The sequence below is a fragment of the Anopheles ziemanni genome, chromosome 3 (assembly GCF_943734765.1).
Source record: "Anopheles ziemanni chromosome 3, idAnoZiCoDA_A2_x.2, whole genome shotgun sequence".
Classification (NCBI taxonomy): domain Eukaryota; kingdom Metazoa; phylum Arthropoda; class Insecta; order Diptera; family Culicidae; genus Anopheles; species Anopheles ziemanni.
This window is the reverse complement of record NC_080706.1, coordinates 31,889,924-31,915,680: the sequence shown is the minus strand read 5'-3', so window position 1 is coordinate 31,915,680 and position 25,757 is coordinate 31,889,924. Positions and strand designations below refer to the sequence as shown.

Genomic DNA, 25,757 nt, shown 5'->3' with positions numbered 1-25,757 from the left:
TGTCCTAGCCAGGTAGGTTAACCAGCAGCTTAGCAAACAAAAATCTTAACCGTAAACAGTGTGCAACCTACCTTCCCTCTTAGCACCGTTTCTTCCAAGAACCACTCGTGGATTCATTTGGTCATCTTACAAAAATATACCTCACCTTGAAACCGTCTTACTAACGGCCATCTTCCCACGGGTTAGTACTGGTACCGGTTCTGCCATCTGTCCATGGTCCGTGTCCGTGTTTGTCGATGCGCCGTAAATAAACATAATCTCGCCCGTCTTCAGACGGCCGGATGTTTTCGCGCACTAAGCCATTTTCGCGGGAACAGTGGCGCTCTCCAGGACAGCAAATAATTCTGCCGAGCGCTGATGGATTATCCTGTCTCCTAGTAGCGATCCATCTTAGCGCTACGTTTCGCGGAACCGCTATCCCGACGGGATAACGTCGGGTGAACCAATCATAGCCGTTTCTTGTGCGGGAAAACATTTCACAGACGTGCACTCAAAATAGGGTCTTACAGACAGAAGCTTCTGCAAGCAAACACCAAGTGCACCATTGTTTTGTACAAATCTGTACGCGGTTTAAACTAATCTGCAAACTGGAGCAAAAGAAGGAACAAAGTTTTTTATATGAATTCATGAACTTTGTAAACCAGATTGTACGGAACCAAACACTGTCTTAGGAATAAAGTTAGAAAGATAAACCTTTTGAAAAGGTTTCTCGAAAAAATCTGTTCATCAACTTCATTTGTTTGAAAAGCAATGCAGTATTTGTAACTGCGTTTCATACTATGGTTTGCACATGTTCAAACAGCAGTAAATGGAGACTGCTTCGAGTTATGTACGTTGGAAAACAAATCTCATGATAACATCCCTGACACAGCGGCACAAACAACAAACTTCGAGCAGGTAATTTTCAATCAATCTCGACACAGCGTAATTGATTACTTGCAAAATGAATTCTATCACGCAACTACGAACGCTGACGGCAATATTCTGCCGAAATCTCTTCCCATCATAAATGATTCATAGTCAAATTACCTACGCCCGAGCCGTGGCAACATAGGACAGTCAAGCGGAATAATGTTCGCAAAAAGAGCCACTAATTAAAAATATGTCACGCTCAACCGTAAGCTCCGGTGCGACTGAGTTTAATCGATATCATGCACGCAAGTGCAGCGACCAACGGCGAAGGATCGAATATATAGCCAATTCCCACGTTTTATGTATGCTTTCCGTGCCAACCTGGCACGAGCATGGTTACGTCGATGAAAAGTGGCTGGATTTACATTCGATATCGCGTTTCACTTACCTACGTCAATTAATGAGGGTTACAACATGAGAGAAAATGTTGGCTTACAAGTGCGCTGGATTTATTGATACACATTCTTGAGATGGTATATAAATATTAAATCAATATTTTTGTATCGCTGGTTCCTCTATTTTTAAACCTCCAACGAATTTGTAAATGTGAGCAACACTGCACAGTTTGTCCACAGCATGTTATTGCAATAACTGCTAATTGCTATTGCTTCTTTGCTGCTTTTGCAGGCCGCTGCTTACGACCCCTCATTAGCCACACTCTAACTTTTCCTCATTCTTATCTGATTCTCTTACAGATCTCAACCTTGGCCAACCTAAAGTGAACTTGCAGTTGTTGGCGACTCGTGGAAACAAACAGCCTAATTACGAACCTCTAATGGAATCACGCTGGTATACAGTTACTTCTGCCGACATTGGACCAGGAAACCGCAGTCTGTTCAGCGAAAGTCGTCACACCAGTGCACAAATCCTTCCGCCATCGGTTTGGTGGTGCGCAATAAGATCCCAACGACACACGGCGTGGTAAAAATATCGTCCCGGAAAAGGGAACGCCTCGTGCATGGTGCTTATTAGTTGTCAAGCTACAACTTCAAAAACTCCTGCTCCAACCCAAACCCCTGCCAGCACCACACTTGCTGCCGATGTCGGGCTGGAACACGTTCCGCCATGAGTTCGTTTGTGTCACCGCCAGCAATCGTTAAGTGTCAGTGTTTATGATGCTCGGGCCAGATAAATGATACAAGGTGGCGGTGCTGGGCGTGTCCGGGGAGCGGGGCGTCCGACCAATCAGTGCACGGGTATGGCACGAGCACTTCGTTGGGCGGCGGTGGGAAAATAACACCGGAGATAGTTTCCAGTGAACTTTACGCCAAGCGCTGGCAGCTCGCGCTGCGAACGACAACGACGACGAGGAGGATGACGTGGACGATAGCGCAACGATTATTGCCTAGCGATTTGTGGCAATTTCTTTCCCGTGCTCTCGTGCGAAATCGAACCCGATGCCACAGTAATAAAAAAGGACATCTAAAGTGTGCACCAGCCAGGAAACGTCTGTAAGATATGTCACTTGGCACCGTTTGACATCTCCACCCGAGCTATATGTGTGTATTTGTACGACGGCAATCATTACTCGCAGACTAATGAGACGAAATAATGATATTGCAGCACAAAGTTGCACCAAGTGGCACCACCACTTCGAATGCGAGGCGTCGATTGCTTTCCAATAGTGCAGCCATCGGGGTTAATGCAATAGTACTCCATAGTAAACACAATCAGTGTGAGAAATGGAACCTTTTAAGGATCGCGCCCGCTCAACTGCTCTAAGGACAACGCTGAATGATACTCCAGCGCCGAGTGAGCTCCACACAATATACAGCAGCCGGGAAATCGTTCAGCAATTAGCTTGAGTGCCGCCACGAGTGACCAAGTTGGTGATAAGATGGAAGTGGTTAGAAGAAAAAGTGGAAAAAAGATTCTAGTTTTATCCATCCAACTCTTCAACCCAGTGTAGCGTGGAATAAAAGTGAATCAACGCAATCGGTAACGGAATCAGAAGACAACTAAACGTGCACTGGAAACATTGTCAATGTAACCTAACACGGCGCTCATAAAACGTTCGATTCGTTCTGGCCTGTACTGTAGTGATTTAATTTCAAGCTAATTACTTTTGGATAGAATCTGTCGGTACTAGAAAGAAGTGAAATTCTACAAAACTAAAACGATACCTTCTACCGAAAGTCTCTTATCGATCGGATGTAAATAGTGTTGCTCGGTTAGTGCAAACCATTCCATTATTATTCTCGTCGGGTGTACAATATTGTCCATACATTCGACTGTATGCAACGGATCGCAAAGCGGAACCGGAAGCATCGTTAGTGTAAACGAAGTCATTGAAAGAAAGAGGAACAAATACACAAACGGACAGAAAAATGATGTTTGTGAAATTCCAGTACTTCTGCATCGTATACTTCCTGCTGATGCGCTTCCTTAACGGTGCCACGATGGATCTGTACAAAAATTCGCGCCTCGGCAATCGCATCGTGCAGACGCGGTACGGCCGGCTACAAGGGTTGGTACTGCCACTGGAAGGATATAAATTTCTCAAACCCATCGAAGCGTTCCTCGGCGTACCGTACGCCACGCCACCAACTAAAATGAACAGGTAGGTAACTTAGCTGTTCTTGAATATGTTATGGAGTTTTGGATAAAGACTGACCATTTCCATTCGAAAAGCACCAGGCGTCTCCATGGTAACATTCTGAAATTTTTATCAAAATGCATATTTTTCATAAGATTTTCAACTAAACTTATTGATAACAACGATCACACAGAGTTGAGTTGTGGAAAGTCTTCGGTATAAATTTTTACTACGTCAGAGAATGAGTTATAAATAAAAATCAATCATATTATGAAGGCATGACAAAAACTCGGTCAACATCTAATATTACCTGGCGCAAATATTGAGAAAAGGAGCAAAAATCTTCATTCCGATTTTCTCTCATTCTCCCTTCATCCAACAAACTTTTTTAGAACTTTTTTAAGCCTCTTGAAAGGGGATGTTTTCATTTTGACAGCGTTTGAAAAGGGTCCTATAAGGGAAAAGACAGATTTTTGGGACACTTTTTTTTGTGAGAAGTTTTTTCGGCGCAAACTTGTCGTGAAACGGGTTTCGGCAGCCTATTTCACGCCTGGATTAAGGTGATGAATGAAGTAATTTATCAATTAACTACATCAACGCATCACAGCATCGGCTGTCCGACAAGATTGGACCATGGCGAAGGCGGATGATCAACCCGGTCGATTGTTTTTTGTGCAACTTCGTACCGTGCTCTGTTGGTCATCAGAATGAATGATAAAGGGTCGACCGGCATTGTGAATACAAGTTGTCTTTTAATTATTGCTTTTTATGCTAGACTATCCATCCCATGTTGACTTCGTTTAAACTTAGTTATAAAATTTAGGCAGGATACTTTGTAAGGAAAAAAACGAGCAAATACGAAGGAGTTAAGTGATAAATTTTTAATTATCAAACTAAAACTTTCAAATGTATGTTCAAACTTGTAGTTTATTGTGTTCACTGGGCCACCTGCAGACCTGAGTTTACTGAGCCACCAATGCCACTAAGTTTACTAAGCCACCCAGTTGTACTGGTGGCTGGAGTTTGCTTACTCACCTGGGTAGTAGGTGAATCATCTGAGTAGCTGAGCTACCTAAATGAGTGAGACACCAGTATGTTGCAGAGCTACCAAAGTTTTTATTTTAAGTACGTGGCTCACTGCTCAGTGAGATAAGGAGAGTAAGCAAGCTGGCTCACCCACTCACAACCCAACACAAATCGCAGCCGCCGTAATAAACCTTTAGGTTGATGGTCACGTAAAGTGAAAACTGCTTAAAAACGTCACTAATAGCAAATAACCTTTCCGCATGAAGGAAGTATGCATTTAGGCAATGGTATGAGGCGAAGCAAGCCGTTCGTTTTATTTGAGCGTGACGACATTAAACAATAAAAACATCTCTTCGCATTCAGATCAACGAACAAAGTTTCTACTGGACCTGGGCCAACATTATTTATTTTATTTTGCATCGCAAACTCTAACGTCGGGAACATATAATTCCGTTTCAACCAAGCGTCATTTATGTATCTGACGCAAAAATAAGCATTAACCCTAGAATGAGCAACTTGTACGACGGTTAGGGTTTTATGGGGTATAAACAGTGGTTTGGTGTTGGTACACTTGGTGATACGAAGAGTTATCGCTTGATATATATTGGCTTGTAAACGACAACGCCTCAGAAGCATTGAACTGTGATTGTTTGTTTGTGCATTTTGTATAAAAATAGTATAACCGTTACAACCATTTTGTTACCCTTCATGTTTAGCAAAATAAGGACCAAACGAAACAGCCACGGTCTAGAAATATTCTTTTCAAATAGTAAACTTAGTTAAAAAATTTAATATAACGCAAAATCTCTACCCTGTAACAGTAAAAGTAGGAACCGTTGTTTAAGGTTTTTCCTTTATAGTTGTACCAAACATTTTCTCAGTTTCATTCCGGAATCGGTTATCACGTCATGCATCGCGTCCGATTTCATGAGAAGGAAAAGATGGAGCATAAAAATTTTACGAACGAGCACATTTTCTCCCTACTGCCCGTTGCCCATCGACCCTGTTTTCACCCGTACGATGGTTCACCGCATTTTCCCGGGGCAACGGAAAACTATGACTCCACAGGCCCTTGGTGGTCGTGCCACCATCGGCCAAGGCATTCGTGGAAGCGTCGGCGCGCAATTGCTGACGCTATATCGTGCAAAATGTACACTTTACTTTCGCCTCTCTAATGGCTTGTTTGTGGGCATTCTCATTTTCGATCAATTCCTCACGACCCACTGGATCTTGGAGAAAACTACGGCACTGAATTTCGCTTTGAGCCCACGTCAAACCCAGCACGGATGGTCGCTTTTCTTTGCTAACCCCGGACAGAGAAGTAAAACTGCCGTGAGGGTCGTGAAAAACACCAAAAAGAACCCAACGTCCAATTGCATAACGCAAGACATGGAGCGACGGTAGTAAAGAAAAAATACTTTTCACATCCAATGTCTTTCCAAACGACCACTTTACCTGAGAGCATAAAAGATTTAAGATTTAAAAAAAGTTATTATAAAATTGTTTACTTGGCGAGCCAGCACAAATGTTGCAAGGGTGCACCTTGTTTAATGTTCCTAAAAATGATTCTGTATATTGAGTAGATGAAACGGTTTTGGTTCCCCTACGAAATAAAGATGATGAGTCCCACCTCTTACCACAACATAGGTATCTACAATGCATTCTTTAATAGATCTGCAGGTTCATGAAAAATTATATCTATAGATATAAAATACTTGTGCTACGGTGTTAGTGGCTAAACTCCTCCTAAACGACTGGACCAATGTTAAGCAAACTGTGTTCACATATTTCGTAATTTTACATGAGAATAGGTTTTAATTAAATCGTACGTCTGGAAACTATATACTTTTTAAATCAATTACGATATTGGTTTGTTTGTTTGCATTCAGCAATGAAATTCAGTGATAATATTTATATATGATTTTTGTTTTGATGTCTATTACATACATGCATGCTAACGTTGAAGCAAAAACATGCAATCGTCGAAGAGTTAAATGTTAAAATACAAAACCATATATTTTCATCGATCCAACTCCCACAAAGTTGTAAGAGTTACGACAGAGTTTTTGAATTCTTTGATCTTTACATAACATGGTATGGCATAAAGCATAAAAAATCAAAATGTATAGTTAAAAACCAAATATTTTCAACCGATGTATGCCGTTCAAAAATGTTTGACCGAGTCAGCTAGCTAAATAGTAAAATGTTTCAATCGAATTACTGCTGTTCTTTTATCTTGTAAATCGATTCCTAGAACTTCACCACAATGGTTATTTGTGGTGAGCTAAATACTGACCGTTTCCCGCGTCGGCTCGATATTTTAGCTCTTTGGCGTGCGCTTGAAGGCCAACCGGTCGATAAACAAATCCATGCAAAACCAAAAATCTCACGTTCGCCAGCTTGCATGCAAAATTCCGCTTGAAGGATGGTATTATTGGTGTGGCTTTTCTCACTGATTTTCTCTAACAATAGAAATCGGCTCCATTATTGAATGGTTCGGGTCAGGATAGAAGAAAAATAACCGGAACGTTGCCGCAAGCTAATCATTGGTGTCGGTGCTTTCCAAGAATACTACAGTGAAATAAAAATGGAAACCTCAACTGAAGTGAAAGGTTGAAGGCTTTGGTTCTGCAGATTCCTCGTGCGGCCAGCCAAACCCGTTTCCTTCGAAGGCTGGTCGAAAGCTGGCGCCACTCAATGGGTCTAGGAGGCCAGGAAAAAACAAACAAGCAAGTGCCAAGACCAACGCCGCTAATCAAATACATACGCATCAACTAAGTGACCGAAATTCCAAAGCAGCGATGTGAACCGAAACAGAAAAGAAAGCAAAAGGCCATTAGTGTACGGCACCAGCCGAGCGGCGCTTGCTGAAGCAGAACGATCCATAGTAAATACGGAATAGTGAAAGCTCTGAAACATGCCTCATTCCTGCCAACTAACGAAACCTTGGACCGTGCCATGATTCCCCTACAGCATCGACTGACGTGCCAGCCCGATTCGAGGTCGATCCGGGGCGTTAGTCATGGCCTTGCGGATTACTTTTGACTATTTTTCATTTCATTTAACAATTCGCCATTTTGCTCAGTAATTTTGCCGCCCTTAAGCGATGGATAGGAAGTGGAACGAAACATTGGAAGAAACTTGGAAAATTGCGTTTGCTCAGTGAAACCCCTTACAACCGACGAGAAAGAAAAATTATTCTTTCCTAGCAAGCAACCAAAACCGATCTAAAAGAAACGTTTGATAAACATTGCACCAAATTGCTGGCAAACTTGTGGCAAACGCAAATGCTTGCTATTCCCTCTACTTTTCTCCACTTGTCTTTGCCATTTCCCCGAGGGTTATGCATTTGATTCTTGGCTCGACGGAGGCGCCCAGTTCTTCATGTGCCGAATCGATCAATGGAGGCGCATGGTGTTTTGATGCCAGGCACCATTCCTTACCAGCGCCCATTTGCACTGTTGGAAAATATGAAGCTCAAATGTGCTAGAAGGTCCGCTGGGTGACATTGGAAGGCGGAAAATTAATGACAGGCTTACTACGACGAATAAGATGTCGTATATCACGCGCGAAACCTTCTACATTCATATTCACAGTGTATGGAGTTGTCAAATTTAATAAACTAACAGTATTTTATAGGGTAAAAAAATTTGTAAAATCATCATAAATCGACCATTACATAATTAAGAAGAAGTTTTCAATTTGTTTCATAAGCACTTAGCGGTTTCAATGCTAATGTATTTTTCTACATAATTTTTCCATTATTTTTAACGAGCCGTGCCATTATCATGTAACGATCCAGAAAATTGCTCTCAGTTTTCGTTCATTGTTCGGCCTTGTCAATAGATTTGCCAAGATAAACGTAAAATCGTTGACCATCGATCTTAAGCAAACAAGCGCCACTACTGACAGCTTGTCCACAATCTGCATCACCAAGCCAAATGCCATCCGTTCCAAATGCGTCTAACGGCATATTTATCCTAAGAGCTCTATTTTTATAATCGATTTCCGAGAACCAGCCAACGACGAAGGCAAACACTGTTCCCGGAATCTCCACACCTTCGGTTCTTTCCTTTTCCTTTCCATTCTATCATACCTACCGTCACCTATTCTCGGGACACTAATGCTTCGCTTGACCATGCAAAGCGTTATCATTCTCTGCCAAGCTGTTCTCATCGACCGGTTGTGTCGTAGCATAGAATCGATTTTACGCAAGTGCCGTTTCTCGTCGAGGAAGCAGCAGGACAACATTGCAACTGATGCTTAGCGAACCATTTCTCCATCCATGAAGGTGAAAATTCAATTTCAACTTGCTATGGAAAAAGGCAAACACACGCTTGAACGACCAGGTTCACATGAAGAGATTATTCGTTTATGTGCAAAAATTCTATTATTCATCGAGAAGGACAGTTACCACGCCGAGAGATTTGAAGTTAATCTCATAACGAATTTTATATTACATTTTTTACTCTACTGAACACAATATACTTCTTCCAACCACCCTGTCTTTCAACTTTTCATATTAACAGAAAGAATATGTAAACACATAATGTTTGCAACAGTACAAAACGTCTCTAAATTGTCTACTTTATATTTACTAGCAAATAACATCAAACAAATCAATCAAAACGACGGAATGCAAACGGTTACACAACGGTTAACTCAACTGCATCAATACATCCTGACCAATCCAAACACAAGCAACGAAAAAGAACTCGTACGGAAATCCGCAAACATTAGTCGAATATTCATGGTCTAGCACCACTCGCTAAATGCAGCCCCGCAAATCAATAGAGCTCTCGTTCGTTTTTCTTCGCCTAACTGAAGTTTCATGATTGGAAAAACGGAAAGGTAGGAACGAAACGAGGTCAGAAACCTAAAAGCAAACCCGTCGATGGCACTCACCTGTGAGTAAATTTTCCAAACAAAGCTTAAGCTAACCTACGTGTCGAAACTTACGTTAAGCCGAAACTTTACATGTACTCTCTGAGTCCCTTGCCGACTGAACTCTTCATCGCATGACACTAGGCCTGAGGGCTTAGGTCTGAAAATCGAACATTTTAACACACACACACGCACACATCACCAACTCTGTACAATTTTTCTATCTCCTCCTGCTCCGTTACCAGTGAAACTTTTGTTTTAAGCGCAGTTAGAAGAACAAAAAACCACCGAAAGCTAAACAAAGCAGACAAATTTTTGCCTTTGGGATTGAATTGACTTTTGAAACTTTACCAAGGTATTGTGGGATATTTTTTCCAGGATGTGTGATCTAGCACCTGTGCTGATTTTGTGAAGTTTCTTTTCTAGGTCAAGACGTTCTACAAAATGAATTATTTGCTCATTCGAAAAACTGAATTGATTTTCGTTTTTCTTTTATTTTAAGAAAAATAAATTGAAATCATAATTCCATAATCGATTTCCCTCAAATCGATTCACCTGCCGTTGAAAACCTACGTCTATTCAATGGCAAGGCGTTCGCTGCCTGAATTTGTCCTTTCGTGTTCAAATGCCATAAAGAAGTTGTGCTAACTTTCGATTCAATTTGCCACCTGTCACCTAAGGACATTGGAACGAAGATGAAATGTCACTCCATCTCACGAAAATGAAAAAATGATTCGATTTTCGGGAGCAAAGGCCTATGTGTTTCGCCCCATCATATCGATACGTATCGGATGGAAAGTTAAGCAACAAATCAACAATTCCACCAATCAGAAGTTAGAATGAACATTACCATAATACAGATACTAGGGTACGCTTTCCTCCAGGGGTGCTGTCTTTGAAGGATTGACATTCCGACGACAATCGGCCGGGAAGGAGAACATGATACAGTTGAAGTTGTAGTTGTGCAGTTGGAGCGAAACTTGGAATAAGTCAATGTTCTGGCCACTGCTCTGACTATCGCAACTCGATGTCTTTACTATCATAAACATCCGATGTGTTTTGATTTCTCCAGGAAAACCGATACCGGAACGATTATTGACGCAAAGCAAAGCAATAGAGAAATGTCGATCGGGTTCATATCACTCGCATCCAGAATCCTTACTACCCTCACGTTCCCCCCGTTTTCTTTGTACAATGAAACATTATTTCCGTTTGCTTGCTTCAAGCAAACGTCGTGTCGTTTTTCTTGGCCCCGAGGGGAGGCGTTGGGAAATCGATGGTAACACCTTCCTATCGCCTGTAGTGATACGCATTCGTTGTTTATGTGTGTGTGTGTGCGCGCGTCCGTATATTTGTATTGGGGGCCATAAATGTCGCAAAGCAACACGGAACATAATTAACGTCATGTTTTAACATAAATTAGACCGAACGGTAAGCAGGCTGTTGGTCCTAACCGTTAACCCTCTCGTTCCGCTGTCACACCTCTCACGCTCCTGTAGAAAATCCCAAGGAGTCATGCTGTACGCGATACGGAATAATCACGACAAGCATGCACAGGAAAAACCGACGGGTGGAAACTGTAAAACAAATTACTGCTCGATTCGAACTTCTCCGAACTGTCGATAAATCTCGACCCCTAGGTCGTTGGGTTGTACAAATTCAACGATCGGCTATCTGAAAATCCCTCGAGAAACCCTACGAGGAATGGTGACCTTTGCGGTCGCTTAAGCCCTGCCCGAAGTCGGTGGGCCTAGATTTCGTTCGGCGATATTGTGCTATGGGTAATTATGCAGTCAATCCTGACATTCGGCTCCAAAGCTCTGAACTCCGGCGTGGGCCTCCCTCGTGTGAGCTTAGTAGATATGGTTCGTAGAAGTCTAATACCCGCAAATAACGATGTGAGTATGTAAATGTGTCTCCACTAGTTTCTAATGCGTCTCGTGGTACGACGACATCCGGCCGCTAGGCCTCGTTCATACGCCTCCGTTGGCAATGTAGGGATCGGTTCGGCTGAGTTTCGGTTGTCAAAAATTATCGCCTCCGTTCGACCTTTCGGACGACGCCGTTTGCGGGAATGTTAATGCTTGTTAGTGTTTGCTGGTTGGATCAGCTGTAAAAAAAGTTAAGAGCGTACAACAATTTAAGCTTGATACGTGATAACAGCCTATTTCTTTTGGAGTGTGAAACGGTCCTTTCTTGGAGCGTTTCTATTAAGGGTTCAAAAGGTTTGACATAACAAACGAACCATCTTACAATTTTAAATTGATACGCAATGAAGTAATTACATTACAGAATTATATAATAAGTGACCATTTTTTCAATTTTTGTAAACTAACAAACAACAACAATTCAGATGATACCTACAAATTGAAACTTGTACTATTATGCGATGAAAATACTTGCATGCGCTCAATATCGTCGCGACGAACCTAGATTAGAAGTTCTCATTGGAATCACTCCAGGGAAGAGCTTTTAATTTGCAAGCACCTAAAGAACTTCGCTCAAGAAGCACTTTTGAAACGATCTTCCTTTTATCTCCTTTCCACTTCACTCTATCAAAGTCGTGGTCGAGTTTCCTCACAACCAAATTAATCCCTACCGGCTCTTTTCGATTCTCACCCTGTTTCATCGCGACCCATTTCTCGGCCTTTTGGTCGTACGCGCAGGTATCGGAGCACATATTTGCAGCTTTTCGGCCCAAAATTCTGCCCTTATCCCTTACGGGACCTTTTTTCAATACCTACCGGAAAAACGGTTTTTTTAATTTTCGAGTGAAGTCATTTCAATTATCAGCCAACGTAAACGCACCAAGCACTTCTTGCTCCGAACAGACCGAAAATCGGGCCCTTTCCCCAGAAGGCCTCTTTTTTATTTCAGTAACTTTGAAATGAGCAAAGGTACGGGATACTTTGTTCGGGTTCTGCAAACATAATAAGTTGGGATTAGTTGCCTCAGGTGTGTCCTTCTCGAGGCATATTACTCGGTCGCACCCAGGAAACTAATTTCTACCGTAATCCCCGTATGTCAGCAAATTTTATAGGGAAAGATGTTTTGCTCCCAGAATATTTGAATATTCGAAACGTTTTTAACTTTGACACACTTGAAGATTTTTAGGATCATCATGATATCAAATGATATACAGGAACCATGGATTAGTAACGATGTAGAAACATGTGAGAAACGATAAGAATGACGAAAAACATTAATATAACCTACAAGAAAATGAACCGGTTTCCAAACGGTTTTCACAATATTGCAACAAATCGATAATAAAACACGAAGCTTCTTTGAAGAGTAAAAGCTACAAACCAACATGCCGGCACCAAAACATACGCAAGCCCATCAAATGGATGTGGTTAAAAATAAAATCGCATTTTTGCACCCATAAAATGTACTCCCAACCGTAAAATATTATGGTTTTCATCTAAAACCTAGCTCTGCTTGGGCCAGAAAACTCATCTCGCTGATATCGCACCCAGGTGTCCCATTGCGAAAGATCTACGAGCTATCGTGTGACACGCATTTGTTTTTCTACTGTCACGTGAAACCCGTTCCAACCCCAGAAAAGGTCACGGCTTTCCAAGCTGGATCATTTTTCGGAAAAGTGTGGTTTCAAAACATGAGAAAACAGAAATATGTACGTAGCAACCAGAAACATCATTTAAACTTGCTTTAAACTTTAACAAAAACGTCCCTGACGAAATCATCAACGCGCTTCATAAGCACCACTAAGGGTTAGGCGCTTTCTCACCTTCATTTACATCGGTGTGTGCGTGGTTGGGTCGTTTGTTGTCAAAAAGGGTGAAAATATATCTCAGGAACGAAGGTGGAGGGTACGTTACCACAGCATCATAATGATTAGCTTCATCAGCAGCTGATGCCTCCGGTACTAATTCATGGAAGGAGGCTGGCATACCACAATGGTGCCGTTCAGGTTCAGGCTTGAAAGCATTCTCGGAAACATGCAAGAATTTTGCCAAAATACTCATTCTATGGCTTTTCTAGTCATTATTATTTAAGATAAACTGTATCAGTATTGAATTCTCATAAATTTATGATTTGGTGTTTTCTGTGACAAATTTATGTCAACCATTTATTTATGAATTAAAGAAACTTGGTTTAGTTAATTTATATTGTAGGATAAACTACAGTTAACCTCACACATTCCAATGTAACAATCATGGTGCAAATAATGTCGAAAAACATCCCGAAAATCCAACGCAAACGCTTAATCATGTCTATCCTTTTCTGGTGTACGTTTGCGGTGAACCTCATTAACGTTGGCTCTATGGAAGAAATGAATCCAGCCAGCCTTATCAAATTTTCATCCAAAAACCCAAACTTCATCAGCACCGCTATTTGATAACTCCGCACACGAATCATCATCATTTTTCCAGCCCGCGGCTTAATATTGCTCACATTTCAACTCGCTCCTGGAACCCTAAGGTCGGTTCCCAGCAAACAAAGGCCAGCGGTTGGCGCGACCCGGATGGCCAAACCCTGGTTACGTTCTGTAACGCGAACCGTTTGGTGAAGGAAGGCCGTCGCTGATGGCGTAGTTTTCACACCACGTTTGGGTTCATCTCCGGGACCTTCACGGGTATGACGATCGACATTCACTCGTTATCGCCCGCCGGTATCAACATGTATAAATGTATCAGGTAGAGCGTAGCTCGGCGTGAAAATTCACAAGATGCAGGTTGCAGGCCGTTTAGGATTATCTTTTCTTGCATAGAAACAACAAAACGTAAGCGAGATATTTCCACGGTAAAATATATCGTAAACCCGCCATGACGGTGGAGTCAAGTTAGCTGAGCTGCGGGCATAAGCCGACTTTGGAGTTTTTCTCTTGTAGCTCACCGATCTGATGCGCCATCGCATAATGTCTGCTGCAACACGACACCGGCCTGCGTTGAGTAGAAAATAAAGAGCCCCAAGGCAGGCAGCAACTATGTATAAAAAGCACGAACAGTTATCCTCTATCTTCCGGAAAACACGGCAAACGTGTGTTTGTGTGCGTATTGTATTACATGCTCCCGTCCAACCATCGGGAACGTCTCTCTCGTGTGAGGATAGCAGCTAGATGCAGTGTGAACGTCATGCTAATGGGCAACTGCTCATCTTTAGCATGGTGTCGTTACGCAGGCATCTGCAGTACGCTTTGATGATGTGTGGTAGACGACAGTGCCGAATAAATCAATTTTGCGCTTTTCGTCTCTGGCCAGTGCTGGAAGCTATTGACACTACAGCTACCTAATGGCCGTGAGACTAATCTTATGAGCGTGTTAATCAAATTGAAAGAAGGAATTGAACATGATAGTATCATGTATACATGGGATCCTGGCCCAAGCAGGTGGAAACGATGCGAAATAAGTTAGTATTATGGGCTAATTATGAATTAAGTTTGGTTTCTTAGTTGTGTTGTGTGATTTTTGCAATATTGTTTTTAACAATTGCAGTATTGAAAGTGGGTTGAGACTACAGAAGCGATGCTTTCGTTGCTCCTCAAAAGCCTTCCCTAGAGAGGATAATATTGCCATTACTGTAAAAAATCAACAATTGTTCATGAAAACAATGAAAGTGTTGAATAACATAAACTCAAATTCCCTCAAATGTATTGTTCGGTTTGATATTCTTTCTTGTCGAACAGACTAACTACCTCTTTTACATACGAATAACTTTTTGTTCAATTTCTAAGGAGCTTACTCGCAACTACTCTTTTGTTGCGGTGTGACGTTTTATGTCTTGAGTTAAGTGTGTCCGCTCAGGAAAGGGGATAAAAAACAAGAAACTTGTTCGTGGTGTGCTAACTCTTGTTTTTCAATTTCAATTCAAATGCCATATTTTCTTATTCAAATAACCAACATCTTAACTCGAAAGAAAACCCCGCCATATATAAATTAGAGATCTTGTTTATCAGAATGTAAACAAGATTGAAACACAATTCCCTTATTCTTTTCGTAGTGAACGTAAAGCCTGTTCCATACAAATCCAACGAAACTGCAAACATCTCTCCTGACGATTCCGGACACCGATAGGAGCCGCGATGCGTTCCACGCCGCATAACAAATCAGTAACCGGCTCTCGCTAGCGGCTTTTCACCCGGGCACTCTTTTCGAGCCTTGTGTAGGTTTTTCCTCGGCGTAGCTGTCGAGCCCCAATGGGAAATAGCCACCAAGAAGACGCACCGCCGGGCCCACGCTCGGTGTCGATTTATTGCCCACACGCTCGGAGTCACCGGAGAGCCATCAGCTATTGCGGTTCCATAATTGATCTGCAAATCAAACACAACCACCAACACCGGCCGACCGAAGTCGCTTCCGCATGCACCTGGAGACCATTTTGAGCCGTTTTCGATCCACCATTCGTGGAGGAAAATTACCTTCTGTTTCTCACACACCCGGGGGTCGTTGGGGAGATTTTTTTTTCCCTCAACCCAACCCCAAAGGAAAGGTGAGCAACGATTTATCTTCTTTGGACTTCCGGTCAGGTCCCAATTTCCCCGATCTAATCGTTCAGAGTTCGACCGAAAACCTTACAAAGGGTGTGTTTGCGAACCGTGTTATGCCGATGGCATTCGATCAGAGTAGACCACGCAAGAAAAAGCGAATACATTGGCCATATTCAAGCCTACCCGGATGAAGACGTGCCCCACAAAATCACGTCTTTCTTAGGGCGCAGCGGCGTTCGGGTTTGAGACCAATTTCGATGCAGCACCGTCAGTTTCACACGAGGACCTCTACACATGTACAATAGCTTTTATTGCAATGCGGTGCTCTTGCAGGGGAGGAGGTACATTTTCCCTGCAGTATGACAACCGTGCACAAACGAGCACGCCTTTCGAAAAAGGGATCTTCCTTTTCTCAGCCACTGATTAAAATTCCACCACGTGCGGAATAAATTTTCATTAGGGACACTCGCAGTGGCACTCCACATACACTTTGGCGTCGACGCGAGCGCAAAAAGGAAGAACAATCCTTCGAATCTTTTCCCATCACAGAGAGAAGGACGAGAAATAGGGCCGCGGGCTCTGGGCGATTTTTTTTTTCATGAAAGAAAAAGGCCATGCAAATCCGCCTGAGCCTAGAAGAGCAACACTCATCTCGCAACAGTACGGAACGGAAAATTGTTCCCGGTGACGAAACAGAGCAGAGTTTCCCTCTGCTATACGGAATTGTGCCAGCAATATTTTGGGGGAACTTGTGTGCCTATTGTTGTTGTTTGGTTTCGCTCGTTTGTTCATCTCTAGCCTGCGGAGGACGTCGTACGTGCTTAAGAATCGGAATGTTTTTCTACCAAACCACACGCGTATATTTTCCTCTTTTTTGTTTGCAAAAACCTACAGAATCATTCTTGCCATTTGTTGGGGTGCAATACTGGCGATCGCTGAAACATTGTAAATATAGATGCTGGTGAGAAGAATACCTCGCAGAAGCTCTGAAACATACAATATTTCCTTTCCTGGAGTATTTCAACGCCAGAGGACCCTTTTTTAATTTGTGTGTATGAATAACAGTTGCAGTTTGACACTCTAGAACGTCTGCAGACTCGAATTTCGAGTCTCCGTTAAAGATGCCCTCATTCCTAAGAAAAACGGCGGTTGTTAACCATGTCCTTCACGCTTCCCTTCGCCCAACTCAGTACGAAAAAGGTAGAACTAATATTAACTAATGTACGTTGCTGCTGCCGCTGCCAACACTATGTTAGACTGGGGCACTCTCCTCCTGGAGATGCTCCCGTAGATGTATGGCCTCTTAATGACCTCGTTTTCGTAGAAACCCATCCCTTTTCTAGTTTCCCCTCTCAGTGACTTGGCTCCTCATCTAGACGTTGCATCTCACCCGAAGCAAGCTCCAGGCACTGCGTCCTACTTCACAGTAGCTTTTTGCAGCTGCTGGGTTTCACTTTAGTGTTACCCTTTTTTATGTCTGTTTAATGCCTGTTTTTTTTTGGGTAAGTTGCGGTGTGCTGGCACCACGAAACCATTCATTCGTGTGCACGTTTTGTTTTACATTTTTATGCGCTGAATGCGGCCACGGAGAATGCATTGCCGTTTCGTTTGGGGTTGAATTCAGTGCGTCTTTTGTTTGTCTCGAGCCATTCCCCGGGGGGTGGTTAACGAGGTACAAAAACAGGACGCGACTTTGGGAGGATAGCAAGGACTCATTCTCCCTGGCCCCCTTTAGGGATCACCTAGCCCTTCACGGGCCTTAGTATGGAGATTGCGTAGCGCCATCTTTACACAAGCGAACCATCCGCAGCATTTTGTTTTTCCTCTGCATCACTTTTCCTTTGCATACTCGTCGATGCGTTCCCGCCTTTGGGTTTGGGAAGGTCGTTTCTATATTCCGGCCAGCCACGAGCGGCTCACGACTCAAGAGAAAAAGGGGACCCGTCATCAACAACACATTCGACGCGGGAGGGCGACGAATTTTCTCATTACCACAACCCATCACAGTGCTCGTCATATGCATTCATTGGATGTGGTGTGACACGTGACGTCCATAGAAAACAAGTCATTTTGTGTTCCAGTGCGTAATGACATGTGTAATGTTTCCAAACAGTTACTCGGATCTGGAGTAAATGAGTGAAACTATTTGCTGGCATTGAATAGAACGTTCATTATGGCTGGCATCTGCATCGAGTTTTTGAATACCATGAAAAAGGTACTGCATTTACGTGTTCAGAATATGAACATCCTATGTCTCTCTTCTATAGATTAAAAACAACATGAAATCTCATTTCAAACAGAATAGAATTCATGCTTTGAACACACTCAATTATTTTTTGTAAACAGGAAATGCTATGCAATTACTATACCTACGGTTAGAGCTCTTCTTCCAACGACTCCAGAAAGCATTCAACATCAGTTCCCATACTAAACTCATCCATCTGAGGGTTGGTTGTCTCGGATCAAGTACCGGAAGCCTAACAAGCTCTTGGGTGGTCATGTTTACGATAAAAGTTCCACCTTCACCCATTTTCTGCCATCTTCCAGGTCAAACTTTAGCCTGTCTCTTAAAACCCCGTACCCGATACCGAGAAATGCAATGGGAAGAGAAGTTCGCGTTTAATTAGAGAAGTACTTCTTCGGTGCGGCTTCGTAACTCGATTCAGTTCGCAACCCTGATTTAACCGTCTCGTTTGACTTTCTGCTCGTCTAGTTGCACTTGTAAAGTATTACCGGTTAACAAGTGCTGCAGAAATATCACTCCTAGACGATGGAGGTTATCGTTTTTCTGCGTTCCCTTTTAGTCGGCCACAGCATGACGAGTAACGTTCGGGTGGTTCGTTAATTTTAAACTTTATCTATTTACCTTTTAAAAGTCTGGTAAAAAATACCAAACGCAAGGATAGACCGGGCGCCAAGAAACCGATGATGGCTGTAACTATTCATCCATTCCATCAGCATCAACAACTTGCTTACGATGAACTTTCCCAAATGCCAGCTTTTGTGGGTTCGAATAGAGCAACCCATCAAAATACTGCAATTTACAGGATTTGTTAGCTTTGAAAGAGAGCAAATGGAAACGAACTGCAATAAAATTAAGTATTTCGTAAAGGAACACAGGATGCTTTCAGTGGAGTTTGACTGACATACAAAGCCATGTTGCATATAATATCTCGTTAAAGTAATGAGACGGTTAACAAGGTATTTGACGATGAGAACGAAGAAGGTTATCCTTGATTTAAACAATTATGTTTTTTCCCACTCTACAAATTAACCAGTACAAGTATCTTGTTGAGTTTTTGGAAATGTAAATTGTTAAGCTGAATTGCAACAAATCGACACAGGTATGATGCAATGAAATGAGTTTGAAAAGCAATGCATGCTTAGAGACCCAACCAACTTGTAAATATCGTAACACATAAAAAACACATACGGTGTGTTGGAAAAGTTCCGAAGGTGCTATTATGCATTTAGCAACGCATTACGCCCGTTCATCTGCCCTACAAGACATTTAAAGAACATATCAATTTAATCGCTCAAAGCATAACCCCATAACAATAAAAGAAATCCCAAAAGTATTTGCGCATACTTTTTTCCGGCAGAAGAAACAAACGACAGAAGAAGTACCCTAAACCATATGATCATTCGTCTGTCCGTTTCGCTTTCTAAGGCCCCACTTCAGTGGACGTAACGCAAGCCCGCTATATTTTAAGTGCAAAATAAACATAACGACCATAACAGCTTCCTCTCATTTACTTTAGCTTTATTTGACCGTTATCCCGGCTGTGCGGCCGTGAAAGTACGGGGAAATAAAACTGAACAAAACAACACAACTCGTAACACTCGACGCAAACGTTATCGTGCGTTGTGTGTGTCGACTTTGGTCGGTTTTAGAAGACCCAATACGCAGAAGGAGCCGCTTTGCCATTCAAAACCTTCAAAAACGACAACTGGCAATAGGCCAAGTGTTTTATGTATGTTGCTTTCCTTTTTTTCGCACAAACTTTGGCGAGTTTGAGAGAAAATAAGACGAAAGAAGATCGCATGCTACCGGGGCAACCTTGAACAACGACCCTTTTGAACACGAACCACGACGTGCAGTATTTTATGGCTTGGGAAACGACCATAAAAAGAACCCTTTTTGGGTTTCTCCCGATCGTCTTCCTATAACAACTTCACTCCCAGGACGCGCCATGCTATGTTTCTTCCTTTCTTCGTTCATTAATTCTTGCCCCAATCTGTCGTCCTCGGGACTGTCGCACCAATAATAGCATTGGCAAAGTTTTTCTTCGATAAAAAGGACGCTTTTTACTCCGTCCTTTCCATCATGGAAGAGTGCCTCTCGAAAAACCACCCCGGTTACTCAGAAGGTCAGTAAAACTCGTGACGATCGAGGCATGGCGGTCTACTCTGCAGGGAACGAAAAACAAAAGTACATGAACCTAAATGCCCCAAGGAGACGAACCGCAATAAAAACCTCATCGAAGCAAATTGTTTGATGGATGATGAAAATTCATTCATCACCGTAAAGCGATGATGATGAAAACTAGATCCGTTCGTTCGTGGCGTGGACAATGGCAATTGTGACGTACGGTTTTTACACGGGATTGATTTTTTCTATGTGTTATATCTCATTGAACAAAAGTAAATTAGTCTAGCAATTTTTCTAGGAAAAGATCTGATTGCAAATTGAAAACATACTATGTGCCGCATGGTGAATCATCTTATTGCATTCGGTCCAATGTTAATACGCTCTTATCGTGGGCAAACCTAGTCCAGGACCATGAATATCAAAATTTAACGTGCTCCCAACGGGCGAGAAAATTTCTCTAATTCAATTTGGAAAATATTTCCCATAAATTAATTACTAACGTCACGGGCGTTTTCCCTTAACCACCAGGGGGTTTAACTTGTCCAGACGGAACCCGTGCTGCGGGCAATACTGGGTTGCATTGCTTCACACTCCATGCGGGCTTTGAGATTTCTCGTCTGCACTGAAAGGCTCGGTACTCCTCCCATCCGCTTATGCTCCTCCTCCAAAATGACCGTTTGTGCGCTTGATTTGCATTTTATACCGTATCGGTGGTAGCTACTCTCGCTTGCAGCTTCCCGTGAGGGCAGACTCGTAGGAACTCCATCCAAACGCCATTTTACCGGCGGTGCACCTGGCGCGAAGGACGAACAAGATGAAAGTCCGAACCAACCGCGGGTCATTCTTTGGAACACCTGCAACCAGAAGAATGGTCCCATTTCTGGAGCCTCCGGGTTGGACCTTTTCTTACACCGACATAGGCTCCTATTAAATTACTATCATGCCCGGTGCGGCAGAGAGGGCCTCCAGTGGAGCAGCTGCCTGTATGGCGAAATAAAATTCCAGCACGTTTGTCCCTTAAAGCAAAATAGATCCCGAAACGAGCTGGTAAAGATGCGCCACAGCAAGACACGGCTGGTGAACGAATCACTTCACTTCCGGTGCTCGGAATCTTTCACCCCTCAAAAGGGCGCTTCGGGAGGAAGGAACAGTGGACCATGGTACCACCACCACCAACAGCATTCGCCAGCGTTCGCATATCGGAACATGACAGTCTTGTGCTGGCGATCGGCCCCGGAGATGCAGTAAAATTTTATTAGCTCGCCCGTAAAGCTCCGTTGGGAAATTCATTTACCACCCGGGCGGCAAACAGGAAACAGGTAGCAATCATAACAGTAACGTCAGCCGTTATGGGTAAAAGCTCTCGCAAAAAAAATAATGAAAAGAAGATGCCTCCAATAAAGATTTTATCCACGACTCCCATTTGTCGTTCGCAGGAGCTTTACTCTAACGTTTGAAAGTGTTATATGTGAAACTGTTAAACAATTGTTGCTCTAATTTCTATAATTTTTTCTAGAACATTATAATATGAAAAATATCTCTCATTCTATTGCTGCATAATAATGAAAATTTATGTTGACAGAAGCAGCAGCGAAACAGAATTAAAGTACAGAAACCGAAATGAAAATGAATTCTCAGCGCCCTGGATCGTTACGCTATTCACCGCTCAGAAGAAAAGCTCTTGAATTAAGAAAAAACAATGGTTTAAGCGAGCCTCACCTCATGGTATCGATCGTATCTGGTCCGTTTTGGTTATTGTTTGCATTTCTCTTGATCATGCCCTCTCGAACTTGCTAAGATTTATCTCTCTCGGTTTTTTCTACTTCAATTAGAGATGAAGAGGCGTGCAGTTTTATCCTACAAAACGTGGTTCGCTTCCAACATGCGAAGTAATTTAATTTTATTTTCCACCACCATCGCAAATTAGCTTTAGATAAATTAAATTGGCAGTTTGTTTGGAAATTAATTGTAAGGAACGTTTAAGAGCTGAAAGTAAATGCACAGTGTAATTTAATACACAGAGTAGATATTGTACAAAACAAACCTCTTCCAAAAACTTTCAAAAAGAATGGTCTAATGCAGATTAAAGGGGGTCCCAGAAAGTATAAGCATGATTTCTACATTACGTAGCTTTCAGCTTCGAGGATACGCCGAAAAGTGGTCAAAAATCTGGTCCTATCAACCAACAGTTGAACCGGGAAAGAGCAAAATCATTCAAGTAAAAATAGGAAGGTTCCATTCGCGATATGGCTCAACAAATGGGTACCTAAAAAAGTAACGTCCAATGTGCCAAGGCAAGATTGAATTTAAAATCGTACAAAAACCAAAAGAAATCGAAAGAGAGGGCAAATCAGGCCGCATGCTTTAAATATCGGGCCCGGAAGCTGTACGACAAGCTGCTGTGTGGTAAATCCTCATGCATCAGCTCGACGACGAGTCGGCCAAGACCAGACCAATTGAAATATTTTGGGCGCTAACGAAGGCACACTTGAGAAAACATTTTAAAGCTGCGGAAGACATTGACAGTTTTCAAAAAAAACTGTAAAACCGTTCAAAAGTGTCGAAACCCGTTCACGACAAGTCTGTGCTGAGCCATATCGAAGGCGACAGATCAAAAGTGCGGTCATTAGCATACGATTAAATTTTTAAAAATTTTGTTTTTCGCAAATAGTTCAGAACATAACCCAAACACAATTTATGAAACAAAAATTCAGTTTCTGGAACAGGTTTTATTTTTTACCTAATTTTGAAATCGTGCTTACACTTTCGGGGACACCCTTTAACAAACAACGTAGAATCTATGCCTTAAATGCTAGAGATTCCCATTTCAAATCAACAAACAAAACAATAATTGACGACCGACAATCAAAACGTTACCAAACATTACCAAAACGGGTAACCAAACGGGTATCCGAATGATATTTTTCCACGAAATTATTTTCGCATCGATTTCACCCATAAACCTGGTCCGTTTATGTACTTTCCGCTGACATGCGTATTACTTTTATCTCCTATCGTCAGTTTACGGCCGTTTCATTTTGCTATGTGCTCCGAGAAGAAGCCAAGACGGGGCAACTAGTATGCGCTCTGAAAGTAGTACGATCAGTGCATGAAGGAAGGTTTTGATGACTGAAACTAAAGCCCCAGACGAGAACGGAAGGTGTATCGTAAGGAGGGCCTGGTCGTTATACAAAAAATTACGATCGCTCCCCTTTTAATCATCAGTGGTGGTCGTTAAACGAACTAACTGCAACCGAGTGAAGGTAGATAAATAAAAACGAGCATAAACCGGGACCGACACGGGATCGGTTTGAATCCATCTTTAACCCAATGCAACCTACTGCGAGTTTTTGACGACGGACGTCCGGCGGATGGACCTCTTTTGAAGCTGCCACTTTTCGCTGTTTATGCCATCTTTACGCTAATCCTCACCAACAATGGCTGGAGTCAGCGTCTGAAGTGGCCGAACTGGGGAAAAACTAAACTGACAATGTCTCTGTCACCAACAACCCCGTTGTCCCGGTACGGCTCAGTCCTGCGTCCAAATAGCATAATTGACATAGTCTGTAGGAACCCGGGGACACAGAAAACCACGGCACGGACATGGAAGAACATGAGCGGACGGACGGATGGAGCATTTATTCGTGCGGCAGTAAATCCCGTCGCTCCCTTCCCAAAAACCGGCTTGCCATGGCGGTTGGTAAGGCATCCGGCGACTGTTGCCGACCCAGAGTCAACGTAACCTCCGTAGTGACTGTCCCTACTGGACTCACAATACCCGTCACCCATAAACGGTGCTCGAGGATAACCACTGGTTCCAAGCCGACCCAACTGCGCCAATGTAAAAGTAATGATTCACAATCAGTATAAATAATGTTAACCATAAACTTGGTTTGTGACAGTCCGAAAAGCGGACCCCCATTTTTACTTGCGCCGTCCTCGTGGGGTACCCATAATTCCGGCCGAAAAATGCTGCCCTCCGGCATGAGCCCGGTGGGGGTGTAGAAGACTGAGGCCCGCACATGCCAACTGCACTAAATGGAGCAGGGTTCTTGTGGGCAACTTTCTCCCGAGGTCAGTTGAGCGAAAGTGCGCTCGTTGGCTGCCGGTTGTATGTTAGGCATATTATAGCTCTACCCCTCCCTAAAACCCTTGGGCGGGGAAGGAAGAAACAAAAGCTCGGTGCAGCATGACTTTCCTTTTTGCTTCCGTTGCTGGCAATGGGTTGGTTGGCAAATTGCTTCAAACGAATCTTTTATTTGAATGAATATTTAATGAATTTCCAGGCTTCGTCCCGAGAACTGGTGACTTTATTTAGAGTATCTGAGGATGTTGCCAAGGATTCCGTAGGGTGTATTATGGAACTCGTGTAAAGGTTTACTCAATGCTCTTGACAAAACAAAGAAAATTTCCAGAAACTAGTGAAAGCAGATTAATGAATTCTGACAAACTTATTACCTTCTACAAAAATGCTTGGATTCTCCACGAAATTAGCTTCAAATAAGTTGGAGTAGCAGCGATTATGTTCTACTATTGTGGTTTATTCAGAAATTGTTTGGATTGGGTGCATAATTCATAAAACCTTTACGCCTTCACATGGTTCATTTTTCGAAGGAATCCATCCTCACAATACTACCATCTGCCTCTTCAATCATTGCTTTTATAACCATTCCTATGACCACACTCCCTACACACACCCGATGTAGCTATGGAACTACTCCATGGTATTGCATATGCTGATGTAAAGGATCAGAATTTGCAATTCTTAGGAATTAGTTCTTCCCGGTCCTGCTTCATCCGAGATTGCAATCGTAAACAATCTCTTATGGTCTCTCTGCTTCCAACCAGAAAGGTACGGGAATTTTGGACCAAGCAGTGATTACATGATGGCAATACGTTGATTCAAAGCCATACCACCGTGGATGGTCGTTTTGCGCCCCGATACGCGCTTTCGATGCAATTCCATAAAAAGGTTTGGAAATCCGAAAGGCTCGATTCCACTTTCAAAGCGTACCAGCACCTTCACCGTTGCATTACACTGTGACCTGAAATCATTTATTTATAGCCTCTCCTTAAATTCCACCTCGATATTGGGGGTGCGTTTCAAGCTGGCGCAGATTAGTTTCTAGTGGCTGTAGTGATCGAGGGTGGGATATACGGAGAAACGAGCTTGACTCCTGCCTGGGGTTCCATTTTATGTTTGCACGCCACGGACACGTGCATTGCTTTGCATCTTCTCGGAAGGCAACAGAGAAAACGTTACCCGATCCTAGGATGACCGCACGTCCACAAGGATGAACCGTAACGTGTGGGGAATGAACCGTAACGGGGTTTGGTGTGGGGAAGGTATTCCTAGAAAGTGTCGACCAGTCTTTCTTTCATCTTTCTCCAAGCCGTTGCGAGCTTTGGGAGATGAGCCTGTGGTCGGCTGGAGACCTAAAACCTGAACCTTCTTTTGGTAGTCCTCCCAGGACGACTGTCCTTTGGCGTCCAATTCTGATCACATAATCTCACACATAAATCATTATTTATTCGGACATTTACACCTCACGCTCTTTCTCTCTCTCTCTCTTTCG

General features: G+C 42.8%; 1 protein-coding gene across 1 annotated transcript in view; it reads left to right on the top strand.

Annotated features, from left to right (window-relative positions):
• Window positions 1–3,239: 3,239 nt before the first annotated feature.
• LOC131287385 (neuroligin-3) overlaps window positions 3,240–25,757 on the top strand; it is a 46,787-nt gene continuing 24,269 nt past the window's right edge. Inside the window, exon 1 of the mRNA XM_058316430.1 lies at window positions 3,240–3,472. Coding sequence (XP_058172413.1) covers window positions 3,240–3,472 — 233 coding nt within the window. The remainder of the gene's footprint in view (window positions 3,473–25,757) is intronic.